The sequence below is a fragment of the Anser cygnoides genome, chromosome 5, assembly GCF_040182565.1.
Source record: "Anser cygnoides isolate HZ-2024a breed goose chromosome 5, Taihu_goose_T2T_genome, whole genome shotgun sequence".
Taxonomy (NCBI): Eukaryota; Metazoa; Chordata; class Aves; order Anseriformes; family Anatidae; genus Anser; species Anser cygnoides.
The window spans coordinates 29,462,647-29,482,524 of record NC_089877.1 but is presented as its reverse complement, the minus strand read 5'-3'; the positions used below and the strand labels follow the sequence as shown (position 1 = coordinate 29,482,524).

Below are 19,878 nucleotides of genomic sequence, written 5' to 3'. Positions count from 1 at the left end.
GTGCTCTAGCAATAGTGAAAGAAAATTACAGTCTGCTTTGGAGGTGAAGTGAAAAGATTTTGTTTTGCTTTCAAAGACCATTAATCACCACTGTGTAATCCACAGCTAAGAGGATGACTAACCTCTAAAAGGTTTGTTTAATGCCAGAGTTTTGAGGAAAATGTCCTTCTAATCTTGGATTGGTTATTTAATGAACATTTAGTGTTGTGGTCCAGAAGTCCTGAAGATGGCCCTGTTAAAAATATCAGTACCTCAGCCTTCTGTCTTTTCTTGAAGGGTTTATAGAGACTTCCCTCTGCTCAGCTTTCCACTTGTATGATTTCCTTCTTCATTTGTTATTATTTTATTTCTAATTATGGAATTTCTTCCTATCTAGAGTAAAAGTTACATACGTTTAAATTAGTTATTTATCTGTATATTTTCTTGTGCACTGTAGTAACATATACAAAATGTAATCCTATACTTATCCTCACTGCATTTATAAATTCTGGATTTGGGTTCTTGTATTTGGCTGTGATGCTTTTGAAAACTTTTTTCCAGACACCTGCAGATGACAAACCTTGTATCTGGAACCTGTGCACAGGGACTGATAGCTGGAATTGTCACAAAACCCTGTCTTATGTGTTTCAGTCAGCTTTTTTGTTTCTGGTTCTTGTAACTTGAGGAAGGGTGTCAGTAAACTTGCAACATTTCAGTTACAAAATTAATTACTTAATGTCAATTGCCATCAGTAATTGCTTAATAGCATCCGAAGATCCTGTTGTAGGAACCTGTATGTCTTAGATAACTGCTCAATTTACATGAGACTTACTGAAAGAGTTTTAAAAAGCTCATGAGTATTGCTTTGATAAACCTAGAAATTTGGTTTCTGTGGCAAATCTCATCAGCCATCCAAGTCACTTGTGATAGTCTTATTGAAGTTCTTCTTTTCTTCATTCAGCCCTTGAAGGGTTGGGCTGTTTTTGAATGTGATGAAACATCCTTTTTTAAATCTGGTCCTGTGGTTCATGATAGTTCAGCTGGAGAGCTTGCTCTGCCTCCTTCTTGGAGAAGAAGTCTTGCTATAGGGTATGGAGACCTTAGAAACCTTCTGCTTCAGTGGCAAACTCCTTATTCTCACACCCTAGCTTAAAATAGAAATGTCTTTGGGTCTGTAATCTGAGGGGGTGGGATGTGGTTTTTCATTTAAATATTGTACAAACTAGACAGGATGATGTAATGTCCTGTACTGTTGGTTGATATTTTAAATAAAAATATCACCCTGACCGATTTCTATCTTTCCAGCTGAATTCAGACATTGTGTTGCTATAAATATTTACGGTACAAGTCCCTTAAATTATATCAGCTATTAATATAAATAACATAAATAGCAACTTATTTGCAGAAACAAATCTTTTTATAGAGCTGTGTCCTTAAAGACAGCTCTGAAACAGATTGTTTTGGTTACATCCAGGTATAGCAAGCATTAGCTAACTCATGGTTAGCAATATTACTACACAAAAGATGAAGAAGAGTAGAATAGAATACATCAGTCAGACAACTGCAAACTTATTTCATTGTGGAGGAAGGCAGTTACCTGTGTTGGTATTGTGCCAGGAAAATGGAACAGATTCTGCTGGTTTTATGGCAAATAATTATAGTTTAGAGGTGTCTTCCCAGTAGGTTGCATTGAGTCATTCCCCCTCGGCTGGAGATTCCTCCAGTGGTTCTGTTCAGATGAATTTTTAAGACAAGATTTATTTGGGAGCTGGGGAAGAGCAAAAGATACTCCCCAAGCTGCTTAGGAAGCTATTCTACTGAAGAGCCTTACTGTCTTCCTCCACAACTTTAGATTGTTCTAAATAAGCCAGGACTTCCAATGCCAAAAAGGAGTTTCTTTTTTTTTTACCACCTTTTTGTCCTTTCTTGAAGATGGAATAGCTTGTTGGAGGAATTCCACTTCCTCCTCCATCTAAGTACTACCCAGCTTTCCCCTCTTGCCAATCGTGTGGTAAATTTGTTAGCCAACTTCCTCTTTAAAGCACATATTCCATTTTTCTTCAGAGGCAGAGGTTCTAGCACAACAAATACATTGATCTGGTATAAGAAAAGCAGTCCCATGTTTCCATGGCATTTATTTGACTTGAAGGCAAGCTAGAAGTGAGAATAGACATCGGCCCTAAGTGACCTGCCCAGCAAGCCTGTTAAACAGCGTAAGCACTTCAGGCAGTATTTAAACCTAACTTCCATAAATACAGCTTCTTAGTAAAGAATCCCCATTCAAGACAGAACCTGACACGTCTTGCGGAGTAATAGAGGGCTTAGAAGGAATTTACATTCCTCACCCACTACTCTGAATCATCTTTGCAACTCAGAGCTTGTCTCTCTTGCTTTTGAAATACTGCTCAAAGATGCTGTGTGAGGGACATGATATTTGTGATAGAGAAGGCAGCTGGCGATCCTTCAGTTTGCATTGTCAGGCTCTTACCAGAGAAAGAAAAACTTGACTAAAGTCTGAAAAACTTGACTAAATCAGAACAGCAAACTGTTTCAAAACCTCTTCTTAATTCTGTCTTTAACTGCTAGCAAGAAAGGGCCCATCATTGTGGTCCAGTTACTAAACTAATTGCATCAATTTTGAGCAGAACTGATGCAATTTTTCTTCCTTTTTTTCTTTGGTCATTGTAAATGCAGACGGCTCCTTAGGCTTGAAGAATTCGTCAACAGATCTTTTCATAACATTTGAACCGGGTTATCTCACTTGGGACGGCTTTCCCCACAAGTACTTAGCAGTCCAGGAGTGCTACACCAGGCTCCCCTGATGACTCCTCCAAACCCTCCTTGCAGGGAGGAGAGAGGTCCTTGACCAGCCCTTGCTGTTCTCACCCCATCTTTGACATGACCAAAGTAAACCTTGCCTGTGCTGCTGAGAAACCTTGAGTTTGCTCTGGCTGCTGCCACAGCTGGACTCAGATTCCTGATCCCACTAGAAGGGATGGTGCAGGGACCTGTGCTCTCTAGGCAAGAGTGTTTGTGTTTAATCTAGCTTCTCCACGGACAGCTCTCTGAGGAGCAAAGCCATCTGCTGGCATGCATTGTACAAAACAAACGCAGGTGTGTAAGTGACCAGATGGACTTTTAAAGGGGTCTAAACATAATTTGCTGCCCTGACAGAAGCCCTGTATGCTGTGAATGTTTGTTTGCCCGACTGGTGGAAGAACATGAAGCAACATCAGAGTTCTACAACATTCAGCAGTGTTGTTGCTTGCATAGTCTCCCTCTTCCATGAGCATATCATGACCTCATAGGATTCAAATGCAGGGCTGTGGCCTATGGACTAAATGTGTCCTGTATTATTATTATTATTATTAATGAAAACTAAATTATTTTTAAGTTAGCTTTCTTTGTAGTGCCAAGTACTACAGTGAAATGCTATGCTATGGCACACTGGCAGCAGCAGCAGATGTCTGGTTCTTCTCAGGAGCTTTCAGCACTTTGAGTAATTCGCAAGGCTTGTATGAAGTTATGCATTAGTTTATGGAGCGTCTTTCTACCTTATATGAACAACCAGTGGGACTTCTTTTCAGCGTCCTAGATAGAAAGGACTTCTTTTTAATGAGGTCATTTAATTCCTTTGTTACAGAGACCGTGGAGATTGTTCCTTATCCCAGGAAGTTCTCCAGTACTTTGACTTCTTTTTAAATATTTGGAACAATGCAGCTTCTATTACTTTAGAGACTCTTCCACGTTCTTACAGGATTTCTGCACTAGGGCACTCTTTTGAATAAATGCTTCCCTTTTTTCCTTATTCTCCAGATAATTTGTTCAATTGTTTGTTTTAAATACTGCTACGTGTTATGGAACTTCTCCATGGGAGGATTGCTGTGCAAGTAGCTTGCTCTCCCTTACTATGTTTTCCAGTGTTTATTTGTTTTTTAACTTGGCGGTGTGTACCATCAAACATGTTCTCTATATATGAAATGCTAATTTATTTGCATAAATATGAAAATATGCATAATTAATAATTCATTAGCATAATATTTTAAATGCATAATAATAAAGCAAGCAAAAATGTACGCCCTTTGACAACTTAGTAGACATCTACTGCTTCTGAGGCATTGTGCTGTTGTTTCCTTCAGTCTGTATTAAAGCCTATAGATACACCATGTTGCCATGGTATTCTTGTCAAGTGTACGTAGAGGAAATCACTTTTTAAAGTGTATATTTAAAATGTACACTTCAGATTTAAGCTCTAACAAGTTGTGGCTGCTGGACAAATATCATAGTAAGATATATTTAGAGAATTTTTTGAGACTTTGAATTGCTCCTCTTTGGTACACCTATTTGCAGGGTGTAGAAGAAGAAGGATTTTCTTGACATTTCCCTTTGTGTATCAAGTAAAAGCAGACCAGCACAGCTAGAACACTAAATCACTAGTCAGAACTGTCTGTAAGCATAGCAATTTTTGGAAGGCTTTTCAAAACCAGCTAGTATATCTCCATCCCCTCCTCCAGTGGTTAGAAAGTTAAAAACCTTCTACAATCTGCATAATGAGCCTGTGAAGAATTTTAAACGTGTTTTTTTTTTCTTTCATAGTACCAACATGTATGCGAGCTAAATCCATGACTTTTGTATAAATACTGTGTGTACAAGTGTGGTAACTATCTAAGAATATGAAAGCTGTCATGCTAAACCAGTTGCAAGACCTGTGCATGCCACTAAATTTGAAAGCAACACCCCCCTCCCAAAAAAAAAGCTAACTTCAAAAGCAAAATTTTGAGTTTTTTTGTGATAACAGAAGCGAAACAATGGAAATAAAAATACCAGTTTAAGTGAAGACAGCAAAAAGAAAAATAAATAGAAATCATTACATATAAAAATGGAAGATGGCATCAGGAATTTGAGCACTTGGTGGCCAACCTCAACTTAATGCAGAGATTATTTTTATTTTTTTGGCAGCAGACGTGAGCAAACTCGACTCACGCTGTGAGACGGCTAGAAGCTGTACAGCTGCAGCTAAGCCTCTGCTGAGCCTGGACTGTTGAGGCCTGCTGAGAGACCAGGGGGATTCCAGACAAGTCTGGACACAAGCATGTCTGCCACGTAGATACTCGTGTAATATGATACCGGCTTTGCTGGACGACTATGAAGGGGAGAGGATAAGGATGAGAAGGATAAGGATGGAGAAGAAGGCTCTGCATTAAGCATTGATTTAGAGACATCACCAAAGCGTATAGGAGTTGATAGACTAAAACTGCATCAGGCAAGGGAGTTCTCCAAAACCAAGAGTCTGGGTCAGTCTCTTACATTTGACACAAAAATTATCAAGGCATTGCTGGAGTCAGTACTTCTCATTTTAAATTATTAAAACCTTTCTTACTACTGGAAAAAACTGTGCTAAACTGCGGTTCCACTAATCACAAAGCTCTTGGGGACTTTTCCTGTAATTGGCAGTTAGTTATTTTAAGGGGCTTTGTAGGGAAGTTCACTCTGGTGCATGTTCGAGTGTTGTGCTTCCTCTTTGCTATTAACAGTGTGAAAGGACCTATTAGAGCAAGTCCAGAGGAAGGCCACGAGGATGATCAGAAGGCAGGAACAGCACCTCTCCCATGAAAACAGGCCAAGGGAGTGGGGGTTGTTCAGCCTGAAGAAGAGAAGGCTCAGGGGAGACCTAATTGCGGCCTTCCAGTACCTAAAGTTGGCCTACAGGAAAACTTGAGAGAGAATCTTTGTCAGGGACTGTCATGACAGGACAATGAGTAATGGCTTTAAACTAAAAGAAAATAGATTTAGATTAGGTTTTAGGAAATTCTTTACTCAGAGGGGGGTGAGGCGCTGGAACAGGTTGCCCAGAGGAACGGTGGATGCCCCATCCCTGGAGGTGTTCAAGGCCAGGTTGGATGGGGCTTTGGGCACCTGATCTAGCAGAAGGTGTCCCTGCACATGGCAAGGGGAGTGCAATTAGATGATCGTTAATGTCTCTTCCAACCCAAAGCATTCTATGATTCTGTGATTTTTAATTTAGAGAACTTCAATGTTAAAGCAGAAGGCTTTGGAGTTTCTTCGCACTTTCTGAATTTGAATATGGCCTAGGGAGAGCTGTGTTCTAGACATGGCATGCCGTGTACTTTTCATCCAGTGCTCTTAGTAAATTTATAAACATTTGAAGTTTCAGAAGACAGTTGTGACATTAAATAACTGTTATCACTGTTCTACTAGTGAAGTAATTGTGGATTAATTCATACTGCTTCTGGTCCCAGAAGAGGCCAGTGACTAACTTTGAAATGCAGCCCATTATAATTCTTTATTTGCTCATTGTTTTCTCTAACTTCAGATTATTTTCTAAGTGTTTCATTAGGTATATTTCTTGCTTTCTATGGAATTCAGGCAGTTGGAGTCCACAGATAGTTAAAACTTTTTTTCGCCATTACTTACAGACTTGGAAACGTTTCCTAAGCAAATTGTCTCTTCACTACTGAGGTCCTCTTCCCTGGAACATTTGTCTGCTAGGTCAAGATAAATGTGTTGAGAACTGGACTTGATGTAACCATCTACAGTTGGCTTGATAGATGCAGTTGTATTGACGAGTGTGATTTGGCTGGAAGGAATGCTGTGGGAGTAGGGCAACTTGCCATCAGCCACAAACGTGGTCATGAATGTCTAACCAGGGCGAGCAGAGTGAAAGGGCGTGAGGAACCTCAAGAAAAGGAAACGGAAATCAAGAGTCCAATCTGACATTTAATGAACTTGCTCTCGAATCAGTTATTTACTAGTCAATTTTGCTTACCCTGGTGAAATCGTGCTGGAATGGCTGAAGGCCAAACTTGTCTTTGTAGAACCTTTGCACAAAATACAGGTGTGCTCGGATAAGCGTACTCAGATAAGAGAACTATTCCAGGTAGCTCAGTCTCAGAGTAGTTCTGGTGAATGTACCTTGAAGTTAACTGGAATGATCTCCCTTTCAAGATCATTGAATTTTAAATGTCTTCACTTTATAGACAGTCTTTACAATTTTTTTCTTTCTTTTGCTCGCCATCTCTCTTCCCTTCTCAGGCATGTTATCTTTCTATTCCAAAGTGCCTGCAAAAATTGATCTGTACAAATAGAACACTTCCCAGAAGCTGTGAAGGTCTGTTTGCAGATAGGTTTGAGATTTTTAGGGGTTGGATAACTCTTTGTTTCTGAATCATCATCATTGTTTGTACGCATCAGTCTGGTCTGTAGACTGTAGTTGAGTGGAAGGGATGGAGTACTTCTAAGAGGAGAGGGGTGAACAGAAGCTCGCAAGCTGTGGTTCTTTGTCATTTATGTAACCTAACAAATGGAAGGTGATAGAGAAATACCTTTTCTTCATCTTTTTATTTTTTGACCATTTTGTCCTGCTACCCTTCAGTGTTAATGCAAGCTTTTCTTCTGGAAGCATATATTGTGGAGAACTCTGACTTCCTGCTTCAGAAGACAGGTGGTTCAACATTGGGTTTAGAGTTCAAACCAGCAGCTATTTCAGAAGAGAGCTCCTCTTGAGGACAAAGAAGGATAGCAAACACTTGCAGCAAGAAGAAGCAATTATGTTAAAACTTTACATATGCATATCAGTTTACGTATACATAAAGTATACTTTTTCAGTATTAAGATGACTGTAAGTAGCACATAAGCTACTGAAGTGATTTTTAACCTATAAGGTACGCTTATGACCTTTCAAGTTGTAAGTAGCAAGATTGTTTTCCTCTGAAGTGTTTTTCAGTTTTTACCTCCAATCTTCTAAAAGTCTTGGTTTCTTTCATTTATACTGTTAATCATAGCATGTTGATTGACTCGTTTATTCAGATATGAAAGTATGCTTTCTAACAATTGTTTTATTTACATGAATAATACATAATTTGTGGATATATATTAAAAAAATACTGTGTGACAGTTTCTTGCTTTGGTGTATAGGCTTATTAAGAATCAATAACTCAGCTTCTGTTTTGAGTTTTACAATTACTACAAAAGTATTCTGCTTCAGTCAATTCTCTCCCTTGTGGAAGAGAATGCTATAACTCACTGGTCAGATTTGTTATTCAGGTCCCTCTTTAAGCTTGATTCACAGAAATATGAGTTGTTATAGATCCTGGTCTAGAGAAGACTGTACTAAGTCTAGCTGTATTATAGTGACGCAGGTTAGTAGCCCTGAAGGTTTCCTATCCATCTGACTAGAGTTAATTGTGACAACAATGAATTGCTGATTTAAAAAAAAATAAAAATAAAGCTATTACAAAGTCAACTTCTTTATTTATCTCTGCTTCGCATTCACAGACTGAGTAGTGTCATGCCTTAGGCACTATGGTTTCACTGGTGATTTCATAAAATATGTATGTTGCTCTTATTCACATACTTGTCCTGTTGGGTCAAAAACCTTCTTTGTTTGTTTAGATAGTTGAACTAAAGCTAGCTTCCAAGTCATAATTTGCAGGAAGGATGCTTTTCATCAAACTTGCAGCTTTTCATAGGGGCATTACTCATAAATTTGGAATTCTGCAGCCAACACAGGCCTTAAGTGTTGTAGAATAAAGCTGAAGCACATTGTCGAATATAATATGACTTTAAATTATTATGAATGAAAGCAATATGGAAACTTAATTATTCATTTCAGCTGTCCTTGTTTTTCCCCTAGGTGGCATTGGCAGGGTTGTCAATGGTGCTTTTATGGTATTGAAAGGTCATCGGTCAATTGTAAACCAAGTCCGGTTTAATCCTCACACTTACATGATCTGTTCATCTGGCGTTGAAAAGATTATAAAGGTAAGATTAATCATCAGAAAATGTGTTCTTTCAGTAATTCAGAAAGGAGTGCTTTGTTTTGCTCAAATTATTTGAATCATTCATACCCCACACCCATCCAGTCTTCCCATTATCTTCTTTTCTAAGGTGGTATGTCTCATTAGCTGGCTAAGCTGATGCAGTTGGGCATTTCAACTTTAAACTCCATTTCAGTTTTAAAAGTTTTAGAAATAAGGGATAAGATCATGATTTCATGGATTTTTGTACCTTGAAAAAAGGATATTTTTTTCCCCACCTTAATTCTGTATGTTGCTGAAGTACCATACAAACTTAGGAGAGTTAGGTAACAGCCATAATACGCCATCTCCTAAGACTTCAGTGAAAAAATGTAGCGAATTTTCTCTGAATGGTAGAGTTGACCCATAGCATAGCCTGACCTAGCTGAACTTGGCACAAATACTGCTTCGGGGGCCCTTTTATAATTTTTGTACGCACCTCTGGATTAGATCAATTCAGCATACCTTTCTGTGGCTTTCTTCTGAATCATGTAACAATTTATTACATTTTTTAGAAAGTTTGTGTCTTGTTATGTGGAATGTAAAGAGATGGCAAATTCTGTTATGCTCTGATATTTTTTTCTTAAAGATAGCTGATATTGTGGGAGCAAGGCAGAAACTTTTTTTTTTTTGGATTTTTAATAACAGAGGTTGAGAGCAGAGAGATGGGATTATGCTACACTAATGCACTTTGCATTCCGCATGCTATAGAAGTTTTTCTACTATTTATGTCTGTCAACAAGAGGAAAAAAACAGAAGAATTTAATTTTTAAGTAGGATAATAAGTACTAATGCTGCTTCGACACTTTTGTTGAATGACTTCGTAAAGGTCTTACCTGCATATGGCTATAAATAAAGTCATTTATTTCTGTGAAGAGTAAATAAATTCTTTAGTAAACTACAAGTTGACTGAAAGAACTTGTCCTGCCAAGGGTCTGCAAATTATGGACCAGAACTGGACAAAATAGTGGGACCATGGCCCAGCGTCCAGCTGCATCACTTGCTTTACAGCTACTATCAACTTTTGGTATCTGGTCCTAGTTCAACTTCTCTTCTCTTCTGTCTTCTAATGGTACTTTAGTTTGTTTTTCTATGTTTTACTTCATCTGTGTCCCTAGGACAGGTTTGTATGCAAATATCTTGATCACAAATCTGTCAGTTAACAGGCTTTGAACAAAAGAGCATTGAACAGTCTTAGCACCTCACTGATTTTTTCAATTTCCAAGCAGCCAGTCTGCCACTGTTTAAAAGCAGTTTAGCCAGAGCAATCCATTTGCTTTGGGAATTTGATTCACACAGTCTCAAGGCTCCCTTTTGGACTTCAGATCTGCTGACCCTTCGCCCTATGAATCCTTCCTGCGTGAGTGTGCTTAGACTATTGGATTAGCATTGGTTTAAACATCCCCTGTGTTGCTTTTGTGTACTTCTGCTAGGGTTTTTCTGTTTTGTTTTGTTGGCTTTTTTTTGCCTAGTGATTAAAAGGTTAGTTTGATTAAGGGTCCAGTCACAGGTTGTGTAACTCTTTGAAAGACATCTCTGCTTGAATGCTTCCTTAAAAGCGAACACCCGTGGTGTCACAGAATGTGCCGTGCATCTTGTGTAGCTGCTTTGAGCAGTCCCCAAACATTGCAAACCAGAGAAAATCAAGGGAAAGGTGTAGGAAGTTTTAGAGAGCCTGAAGTTCTTATACTTCTGTTGTATGCTGTTTTGGCTCAGCTTGTAAAGCATGTTGTTTGGTGCTCGGGTTGTTTTAAGGCTCATACCTCGTTTGTTCTGCATGGCTTTACTGTTTGTTGTTTACTCAGACCGTGCCTTCAGTTTTGCAGGTGACCGTATGGTGGTTTTCTTCTTCATTCCAACTACTTCTGAGGACAGGCTGGACACTACTAACAGCCACTGTCAGTAGGGCAAAACAGGAGAAACAACACCAGCAGTTCTGAGAGACTCTTGGGTCTGCCTGGTGCAAAGGTGCAAGAGCAGCCTGAGGAGAGAGACCTTGCAGGGGCAGGGAAAAATGTGGCTGGATTGAGGAGTGAGGGAGCAAGGAAGAGAGCATCCACGTGGGGAAATAGAGGAGCAAAGGTGGTGGTGGCTGGCAGGAAGGTGAGGGAAGTGGCAGATTGAACACCTGAGAGAGAAAGACAACTTGAAAACCAGTGGAAGAGGGCTGTTTACTGCATTAAAAACAGCCGAGTCCTTCCCTTGTGTGGCTGTCTTTCTCCCACGCAAATGCTTGAAGCGCTTGCCTGGAGAAGTTGAGATGACAAGAGGAAGATCCATAAATAAAAACTGTTGCTAGTATTTTAATTTTTTTAATCATCTCCTTAAGAAGTGTCCTTCCTTCCACTGTCCTTCAGGTATCTTTTAAAGATCTCTCTGGAATTAAGTCATAGGAGATAACTTCATGAAGGTCGTCTGGTGTTCCATTCCCTCAATTGCAGAAACTCTGTGATGAATTAAAATGTGGATGCAAGTAGTCGGTTTGTCTGAGCCCTTATTTTTCAGACTAGCTGGCCTAATTTTAGTTCTTGTAGAAGTGAGGAACTGATAGCACCAGCATCAAGGCGTGATACAGACAAGCCATTCAATAATGCCATGTGCTTCTGCCAACACACTTGCTATTTTAATGCTGATTGCAAATGAGATACAAATTCATCTCAGGCCTAGCCCTGCTGAAACGAATAACATTCGCAAGAATGATTTTGACCTTTTTGGTTATCGTATTTTGCTTTATTTAATTTCATAGTAAGGCACCTGCAGGAATTTAATTCAATAATTCAGTATTTTAAGGTTTGATTTCTACTAGGAGTGGGGATACAGTGGTTAAGCTGGAGTGTGTGTATGTGTGTGTTAATATTCAAGTGAGGAGGCTTTAGAAACCTAAAATTATAGTCAGCAAGCTGATTAATAAAGGATACTTGAAGCCTTGACTCCGGATACGTATGCTGGACCCAAATAAATCGTTCATTGCCGCCAATTTTGAAAACCTGAATCTCAGAAACATACTATGGGAAAGCACAGCTGCGAACTAAAAGTGTCATTTTGCTGAAAGCATTTGCCACTATGGCTAAGCAACATAAAATAGAAAAAAATACTACTTTTTCCTCAGTTAAGTATAAGAAGTTGGGATGTGCTGGCAGGAAAATGAGTTGCACTACAGGAGAAATAAACGAAGCTTTCCCTCCCTCTAATGCGTGGGGCTTAGAGGAGGGCCATGGAGAATTATACAGTTAGAAGGCAGTTCCAGAAAAGGTAAAATGGATGAAGTGTGTAAGGATTTTTAGAAAGAAATACTATTTTGTGTCGGAAATGGAATACTGCCTAATTTTGAGGGCAACTGTATATCAAGGACAGCAGAGTCTACTGGCCTTTGTTGCTATGGTGACAGATGAATGTCATTGTGGCTAGCTGCCTTTGCCTAATGAGATAATCTAATGTAGCTGGCTTTAATTATTCTCATGCTAACAGCATAACTATTTCTCTTTAAAATTTTGGTGGTTTGCCACCACGGAATACAAGAAATTCAAAGATGCTCGCAGAGGCATCTCTGCTGAAATAGCGAACCAGTTTTGTACTCCCTTTTTCTGTTATTGTTCCTATTTTTATATCTGTACTTGGGGCATCAGTGACTAATATTCAGCTCCTTAATCCTCTGACAAGGAAAGAACTTCTTGATAGATGGTTGCTTCAGTGGGATGAGCTGCCAGCTTATTTTCTCCAACTTGCTCACATTCTTCCCTGACATGGCATCAGTCAGAGGATGAGAAAAAGGCAAATGCATGCCATTTACAAGGAAGCCCATTTCAGATGCCACAGACAGAGAACTGGACAAATTGCTGTCAATTTAAAGACTTCCCAGTTTTGCTGAGGAAAGAGTCTTTTGATTTCTTTCTGGGACTCTGGCATGCCCTTCTACTCCCTCGTTGCAAAATGCCTAAAAAGTATGGACATCAGTCTCCAGTGGGATCTGATCCTGTGCAAACTGTACCAGCAGGCATTCGTGGGGATAAATGCTGAATTCCCCCTGACTTCCCCTTTTTATGTACTCCCTATTGAGAGTACACAAACCCATCTCAGAAGGGAAAAAGCCCCAGTATGGACTTCTTAGTTATCTTTTCGATATTTAACACTGATTTATTTTTTCTGATGCTTGCCGAGTGAGCAGAAAGATCTCGTAGCAACATAAGGATGTGGAATCTCAATGCTCACTTTTTATACCTTTTTAGATGACTCTTCATCAAAAAAAGGACCTTTCCCAGACTGACTTCAGAGCAGACAATCTCTCCTCCACTTACATTGATTCATGCAGAATCTAAGAGTTTGTTAATTCTCTTGCTTAAGAAAAAAAGTCATGACAAAATCCAGGGGCTAACTTGCAATGGTATTGCGTGTCCAAGAATATTTAAAACTTGTTCTCTTCTTAAAAGTAAATATTGTCCAGGCAAAACTGCACCTGAAGGAGATTCAGGAATCCTTCTTTGGAACAGAGACAAGAGAAACAGAGGAAATTTGTCATCCCAAGCAGGGGGGCGGAAACAGGAAGCTGCTGTGATGAGCAGGCCTTCCCTTCACAAGTTGGAAACTTAGGACAATTCTACATTCAAGATGCAAAAACATATATGAGATGTTGAACTGGATGGCGAAAAATGTTCAGAACAAAAGTTTCATAAAACATAGTGATCAGTCTAATGCCACTAGGTCTGTCTGCCTGAGGAAGGGGAATGCCAGCCTGCTTGTCCAGGCACACAGCATGAAGCATTTACAAGGAGGTGTATGCTCGCTGACCACAAGAAGCTGTGATCTACTTGCTGAAATGCTCAAGTTTGGGAGAACTCTAGAATTAAGGTTACCTTTACATCTTAAATTTGGCTGCACCGAACAAGTAGCTGCAAGATAACTTATTTTGGTTTTCTTCAAATATTAAAGGTATAAGATCTTGCTGTACAATAGTGAAAACCTCCGTGAATACAGATTTACTGGATCCTCATGGGCTTTTTTTATTGTGCTTGTCATGGTAGTATGAGATTGAATGTGCTAACTTTGCATCCATGAGATGAGTGCTGATTATCCCATTTACAGAAAGAAAACACTCTGTGTTAGTGATTGTGTCTAATTGGAACAAAACTTGTCTAATTTCTATTGGGAAAAGAGTTGGATGTTTTTGTCGAGGTCTATCCCAAAAGACCAACCTAGAGTAGGTAGCTGGCATAGAAAAATATTCTGTGAATTTATTAGCGTGGTTAAACCAACGCATGACTGAAATCAGATATTGTATCAGAACACGAAAGCTGCCTTGTGGATAAGGTACCTACTAGCTCTGCCCCCAGTAAGTGTTGTGCATGAGATTAGCAATGACCTAGAGGAAGGTGGTGGTAGTCGTCCAAATAAATGTTTCAATCGTGTTGTCCCTGAATCTGTGAGTAAAACTGAGAAAGGTGAGGAGATCCATTGTTACGTTTGCTATTGATTAGCATTTTCTTAAGGATAGAGGTGGATCTTCCTTGGGGCATATTTTTTTTTTTTTTAGTTTTCCCTTCGTACTAGGAAAACTGAGGGGATAATAGACTGAGAGCGCAGTCAAGGCTGTTGATATTGGTGAAATCATTTCATTTTGCAGTATTACTACCTCTTCGCACTTCAAAAATAGCTTTCAGTAAAGCTCTTCTCCTTCACCTTTCCCCACTAACTGAGCCTGCTGCTGCATCTTGAGAGGATGTTGGATGCTTTCTTTCCTCCTCAACAGTTCTCTAAAGGGAGTAGTGCAAGACAGCTTCTCACCTCCATACATTCAGCTCCCTGCCTGCTGATCAGGTGTGACTGACTGTGCAGCTGGATGAAATGTTACTCTGCATCACTGGCACAAGCAACTCCGGTTTCCTGGGAAACAAGTGCCTTCATCCTTCATTAGTGCTAAGACTATACTGTAGGCAACAAACTATTCTTACGGTTAGTGAGTAAGCATCACCTATTACATAAAAATAGAGCCCTGCAATTTGGGAAGAATTACTACACGCTGAAATATTGAAACGGCGGATAATCTGCAGTGCGAGAGCTCTTAGATTTCTGGATGGTTGAAGAAGATGCAGGAAGGACACGTTTGTAAAGGGGGAAAAAATCTCTGGAATAATTGTGAGTGTGGGTCTAAGGGGTAAACATGAATAAAAAAATCTGCAACTTGCAGCTGTTATTAGTATTTTCTCTACTGTCTTATTTCAAATGCTTTAGTAGTTTATGAAGTCAGAGCTGTGTGTATCTTATTTTATTTTTTATTTTCTGTTACAGATCTGGAGTCCTTACAAACAGCCTGACTGCACAGGGGATCTAGATGGTAGGATTGAGGATGACTCGCGTTGCCTTTACACTCACGAAGAGTACATCAGTCTCGTGTTGAACAGTGGTAGTGGTTTGTCACACGATTACGCCAACCAGTCAGTCCAGGAAGACCCACGGATGATGGCCTTTTTTGACTCCCTGGTGCGCCGGGAGATCGAGGGCTGGAGTTCTGACTCGGACAGCGACCTCAGTGAGAGCACCATCCTGCAGCTCCACGCGGGAGTAAGCGAACGCTCTGCTTACAGCGAGTCGGAGTCCTCGGCCTCTTTGCATCACTCCCCGCCGCACGCGGCCGAAGAGTCTGATGAAACTGCCTATAACTTAAGGGCCTTAAGATCAGCTGAATCCCCCTCGGCCAGAGAAGACGTGGCTTCCCGTCAGCAGAGGCTGTCTGCACTGCGGAAGTATCAGGATAAACGTCTCCTGGCCCTCTCCAATGAGTCTGATTCTGATGACAATACCTGCGAGGCAGAGCTGGATACAGACCTCTTCCCACGGCCACGATCCCCGAGTCCTGAGGAGCACGAGTCTAGCAGTTCCAGCAGCAGCAGCAGTACGGAAGACGAAGAGGAACTGAACGAACGACGCACGTCTATGAGGCAACGCAATGCGCTGAGGCGCAGACAGAAGGTGCAAAAGGAGGAAAGGACTAACACTAACACAGAGAACGTGACCCCTTACATAGGTGAGGATATCTATGATTACCCCCAGATCAAAGTAGATGATCTTTCTTCTTCGCCAGCTTCTTCACCGGAAAGGAGTTCAGCCAACAAAGAAGTCCTCAAAGAAAGGACCTCTCCTTGTTCAGACAGTGAATCAGTGGAGAGAAAGATTTACAAAGCCTACAAATGGCTGCACTATTCGTACATATCGTATTCGGCTAATAAAGATGGTGAATCCTCCAGAGGAGATGGGGAGAATGATGAAGGGAAACCAGGAACTAGTGGAAGGCACAGTACAGCACACGCGCTAAATAAGGAGGATGCTAGGAACTTGAGTTCAGTGGTTCCTCAAGGTTCCCCAGCTCTTTCTGCTGAAAGCCACAACAAAGAAACTTTAAAGGAATGTGGTTTGGTAGAAAATTCTAGTAATGGTCAAGCTCATGAATGTGACAATCATCGGCGGGTGGAGAGTCAAGAAAACACATCTGAAGACACTACCAGTGGGGGTATAGAGCATTCTTTTGAGACTAAAAAGCTCAATGGAAAAGCTAACTGCAAAGGGCTAAATAGTTGTACCGAAGAGCCTTGCCTTCAGACTGCCGGACTGGTGGAACAGAAAAACAGTCAGAACTGTCAACCAGCACCAAGCCATCACTCGCTGGTCCCTCCGTTCTCCGCCGTTGCCATCTGTAGCATGTCAGGTCACTGCTCCAGAAACCAGACTGATGACAGTGAGGAGAGGAGCCTCGACACCTCCTGTGTTAACCACAATAACGGCCACTTGCATCTTCGCCCTTCGTGCTTCAACAACGGACAGAGTTTTGGAGAGCAGGAGGCTGTGATTCAAGGACTACAGGTGCGCTCAAACGCTGACAATGGCAACCTTGCGCAGGTGGGTGTGACCTTGCACAAAGACTGCTGCCTGTCTGAAATGGACTCCAACAGCTACAACGTGAGCACAAGAGAGGATACTGCTGATTTGCATCCTGCAGGCAGTGAGAGCACTCAGTCTCTCGGAGGACTGAAAAGACACAGAGCGGAGCTGGAAGATGCAGATTCAGAGAATTCATCCTTAGAAAAGAAGTTAAAAACATGATAAATGCAGATGTCTGTCGTAGTGTGCACTCAAAAAAAAAAAGGAGAGGGGAAAAAAAGAAAGTATTAAAGGCACATAGAGCTTGGGTCTGAAATGTTGCGTTTGATTCTCCATTCCATTCTTCAGTGGGTCTGTTTTAGATTGCCAATGGTTCATGCTGTATAAAAATCCAACTTACTCCTTAATGAGACTGAGTCTAGTGTACCCATACAAGGTTCTGTTTAAAGTAAATCCTTATTAAGACGGTTGACTGAATTATTCTTGTGTGAACATGTGTCGTTTGTTCAGCCAGCCAACCAGGATGGCTGCTTTAAGTTTTAATTGTTCTTCTTAGAAGGAATTTTTCCATTCTGACACTTATTACGCATTACAGGCTGAAAAATGATTGAATTAGATCACCCTGGTGGTAGCTTGGGGTGTGTTTCTTGTTGAGGAAAACGGGGAATAAACCTTTCTGGCCCCTTTATTCTACTTCAGGAACTAAAGAAATGCAGCCCTTAGGGGAGGATGTTTTCAGAGCTTACTGATACCTTTAGAGATGATAGTTCATAAAGCACTTGCTTCTGATACAGTTCAGTGACATTATTTTTATGCCAACAGAAAAGCTATAGGAAATAAGCCTCTTTCCAAAATCAACTTTAGACTGTTCCCATGGTGACATTCAATTTTGTGGGTTTTGTAAAAGAAAGGAACTGAGTAACACAGTGTCATCATTACAGTGAAATGCGATTGTTTGGCAAGAGGCGGGTGTTGTGCTGCAGGCCTCGCTCTAACCAAGGGTATCAGAAGTCAGGCTTTGAAGCATGCCTTTCCGCGAGCTTAACGCACAAAGATTCGGTGTTGTTATTACTCAGAATACGGCTCTGAGGGCTGGGATGTATCCTGACTGTGCCTTCCCCCTCCCGGGTTTGCTTACTTTTGGGAGGCAGCGGGCCAAGGAGGAAACAGTGGATGGAAGGAGGGATGTTGTGAGCGGTGCCTGTTAACAGCAGCACTCGGTAGGGTCTGGAAACTGCTCCTGAAGCTGCTTAGCTCGAAGCTCAGCCTAGGCTGGCGTTGGAGGTCAGGGCTGGTTTTCTCCCACTGTGCAGCAGGTACCTACCATTGCAGGTGGGCACAGGGGTTCCACCTCAGCCAAAGGGGTGGGGTGCGTGTGCGTGTAGGAGAGCTTCGGAGATGGCCCCGGGTGTCAGGGTGCCAGGACTCGGAGCTGGGCAGCCTGGCTCGCTCGTCGTGGGGGATCAGTGTTTATGGACCAGCACAGGGGTCGTCCTCATCCTGGCATGCTTTGGTCGGCAGAGTTGCTCCTGCTCCTGTAGCAGCGAGGTAAGAGGAGTCAGTGAGCAGAGGGAAAAGGAGCCACGTATAAAGGACGTGATGATGTGTTTGTGTCCTGCAGTGCCGACAAAGGAAAGGTGCTGCTTTGACCCTAGTGGCTGTTACAGGCTTCCAAGCCCAGTAGTGACAAAGGGCTAGCTGGTGTTAAGGAGCAGGGGAGTAAGGAGTAGGGGACTTCCTGCTTTAGATAGGACGCTAGCAGTACAGGGTTATAGAGGGGTGTCTCGGGATAATTATCTCACGTAGACGGCTACCTGGTACGTGGGGAAAGAAGCAAGATGCCCTGTTAAAACATGAAAGTAAAGGAGAACTTTGGAAAGGATGCTGGGAGGGAAAGGGGATGGGAGGAAGGGTAGTCGTAAGCTGAAAAACTTTGTGCTACAATTGCTGTGTGCGGTAGGCTGTTTTCCCACACTTGATCATCTTTTCTAGGTGAGAACTTGGAGTAAGCATGTGATGCAGTATTTAAGAAGCATGTTAAGGAGGCTGAAAGGGAAAGGGATGTTCGCAAACACCAGTGCAAGTGGCAGTGAGAACGAGCTGACGTATTGCTCCCTTATTGAAAAAATCGTTCTGTACTGGTTATGTTTTAGACCACTCCAATCAGGATCACTGTAGGAGTGTTCTACTTGGTTATATAAACGCCTTGTTGTAAATGCTGGTTTTTAGCTAAAATCTTAATTTTGCTGTGTCAAATCTTTCAAAAAAAAAAAAAAAATCTTTATACTGGAAACATTTTCTCAGCTGTTACACTCACGTCTTCTGCTCTCCTCTGAAGACTCTGAAGAAAGCCCAGATTGCTGGTGAAGGCATCTCCACTCTCCTGTGGTACGGTCATCTTTTCTCACCATTTCTCAAATGCCTCATGGTTTCACTCTCTGATTCTTCTGTTTGTTTTCATAAGCAGAACAAAAGCTCCCCAGTTCGGTCTTAATGCTCCTCCCCAAGCTTGGGACATAAAGATGTGCAGTGTTTTCCCAAAGGTAGCCTCCCATGTTGTCTGCGTGCTTGTTATTTCTAGTTTCTGTGGAGCAGGAGCAGGAAGGTAGGTTGCAATCTTAACCTTTTGTTCACAGGAAACTTCACTGCACACACGACCTGTAGTTTCCAACTCAGTGGGTTCACCTCACACAAATAAATAATGTCGTCGGCACTGGGCAGCTACCTTACTTGTAAAAAACAAAGGGGAAAGAAAAAAAAAAAGTCATTCCTGCTACAGGTAGACAACAGTGAAAAGAGCTGCTCTTCCAGAGGGTGGTGTGCTCCGTCGTTGATCCATACGCAAACCTCTGCTCCCTCCTTCCCTGCGCCAGGCTGTGAGCTGCTACCTGCTGGTAGTTTCCTGGCTCGCTAGGTCGGAGTGTTGCTCTGTGTGTGGCATCGTCACTCCCCATTTGTGGGGAAAGAGTGGGCTTTTCAATGGAAAACCTTACACGTCGGTATCTGAAGAGATTTTACCTTTTCTAATAGTGTGTGCCGTGTACTTAGAAAGGTTGTGTAAATATTGGGTTACCTTGCTCGTTAGCTACTGTTGACTTTTCATGCAGCTTGTTATGACAGGAAAATTGCTAGGTCGGACTGTACGGTTCATCTTCGAAAAAACTTATCAGTGGGAAAGAATAACTCTCCTTTATGTCTCTTCATAGCATGTTGG

At 41.4% G+C, this 19,878-nt stretch overlaps 1 protein-coding gene across 2 annotated transcripts in view; it reads left to right on the top strand.

Moving 5' to 3' along the window:
• The window catches only part of DCAF5 (DDB1 and CUL4 associated factor 5), a 70,329-nt gene extending 53,188 nt beyond the window's left edge, over positions 1-17,141 (top strand). For both annotated transcript variants that reach the window (XM_066998566.1, XM_013174136.3), the window contains exons 8-9: positions 8,633-8,760; positions 15,078-17,141. In XM_066998566.1, coding sequence (XP_066854667.1) covers positions 8,633-8,760; positions 15,078-16,886 — 1,937 coding nt within the window. In that variant the 3' untranslated portion in view covers positions 16,887-17,141. The remainder of the gene's footprint in view (positions 1-8,632; positions 8,761-15,077) is intronic.
• Positions 17,142-19,878: the final 2,737 nt, after the last annotated feature.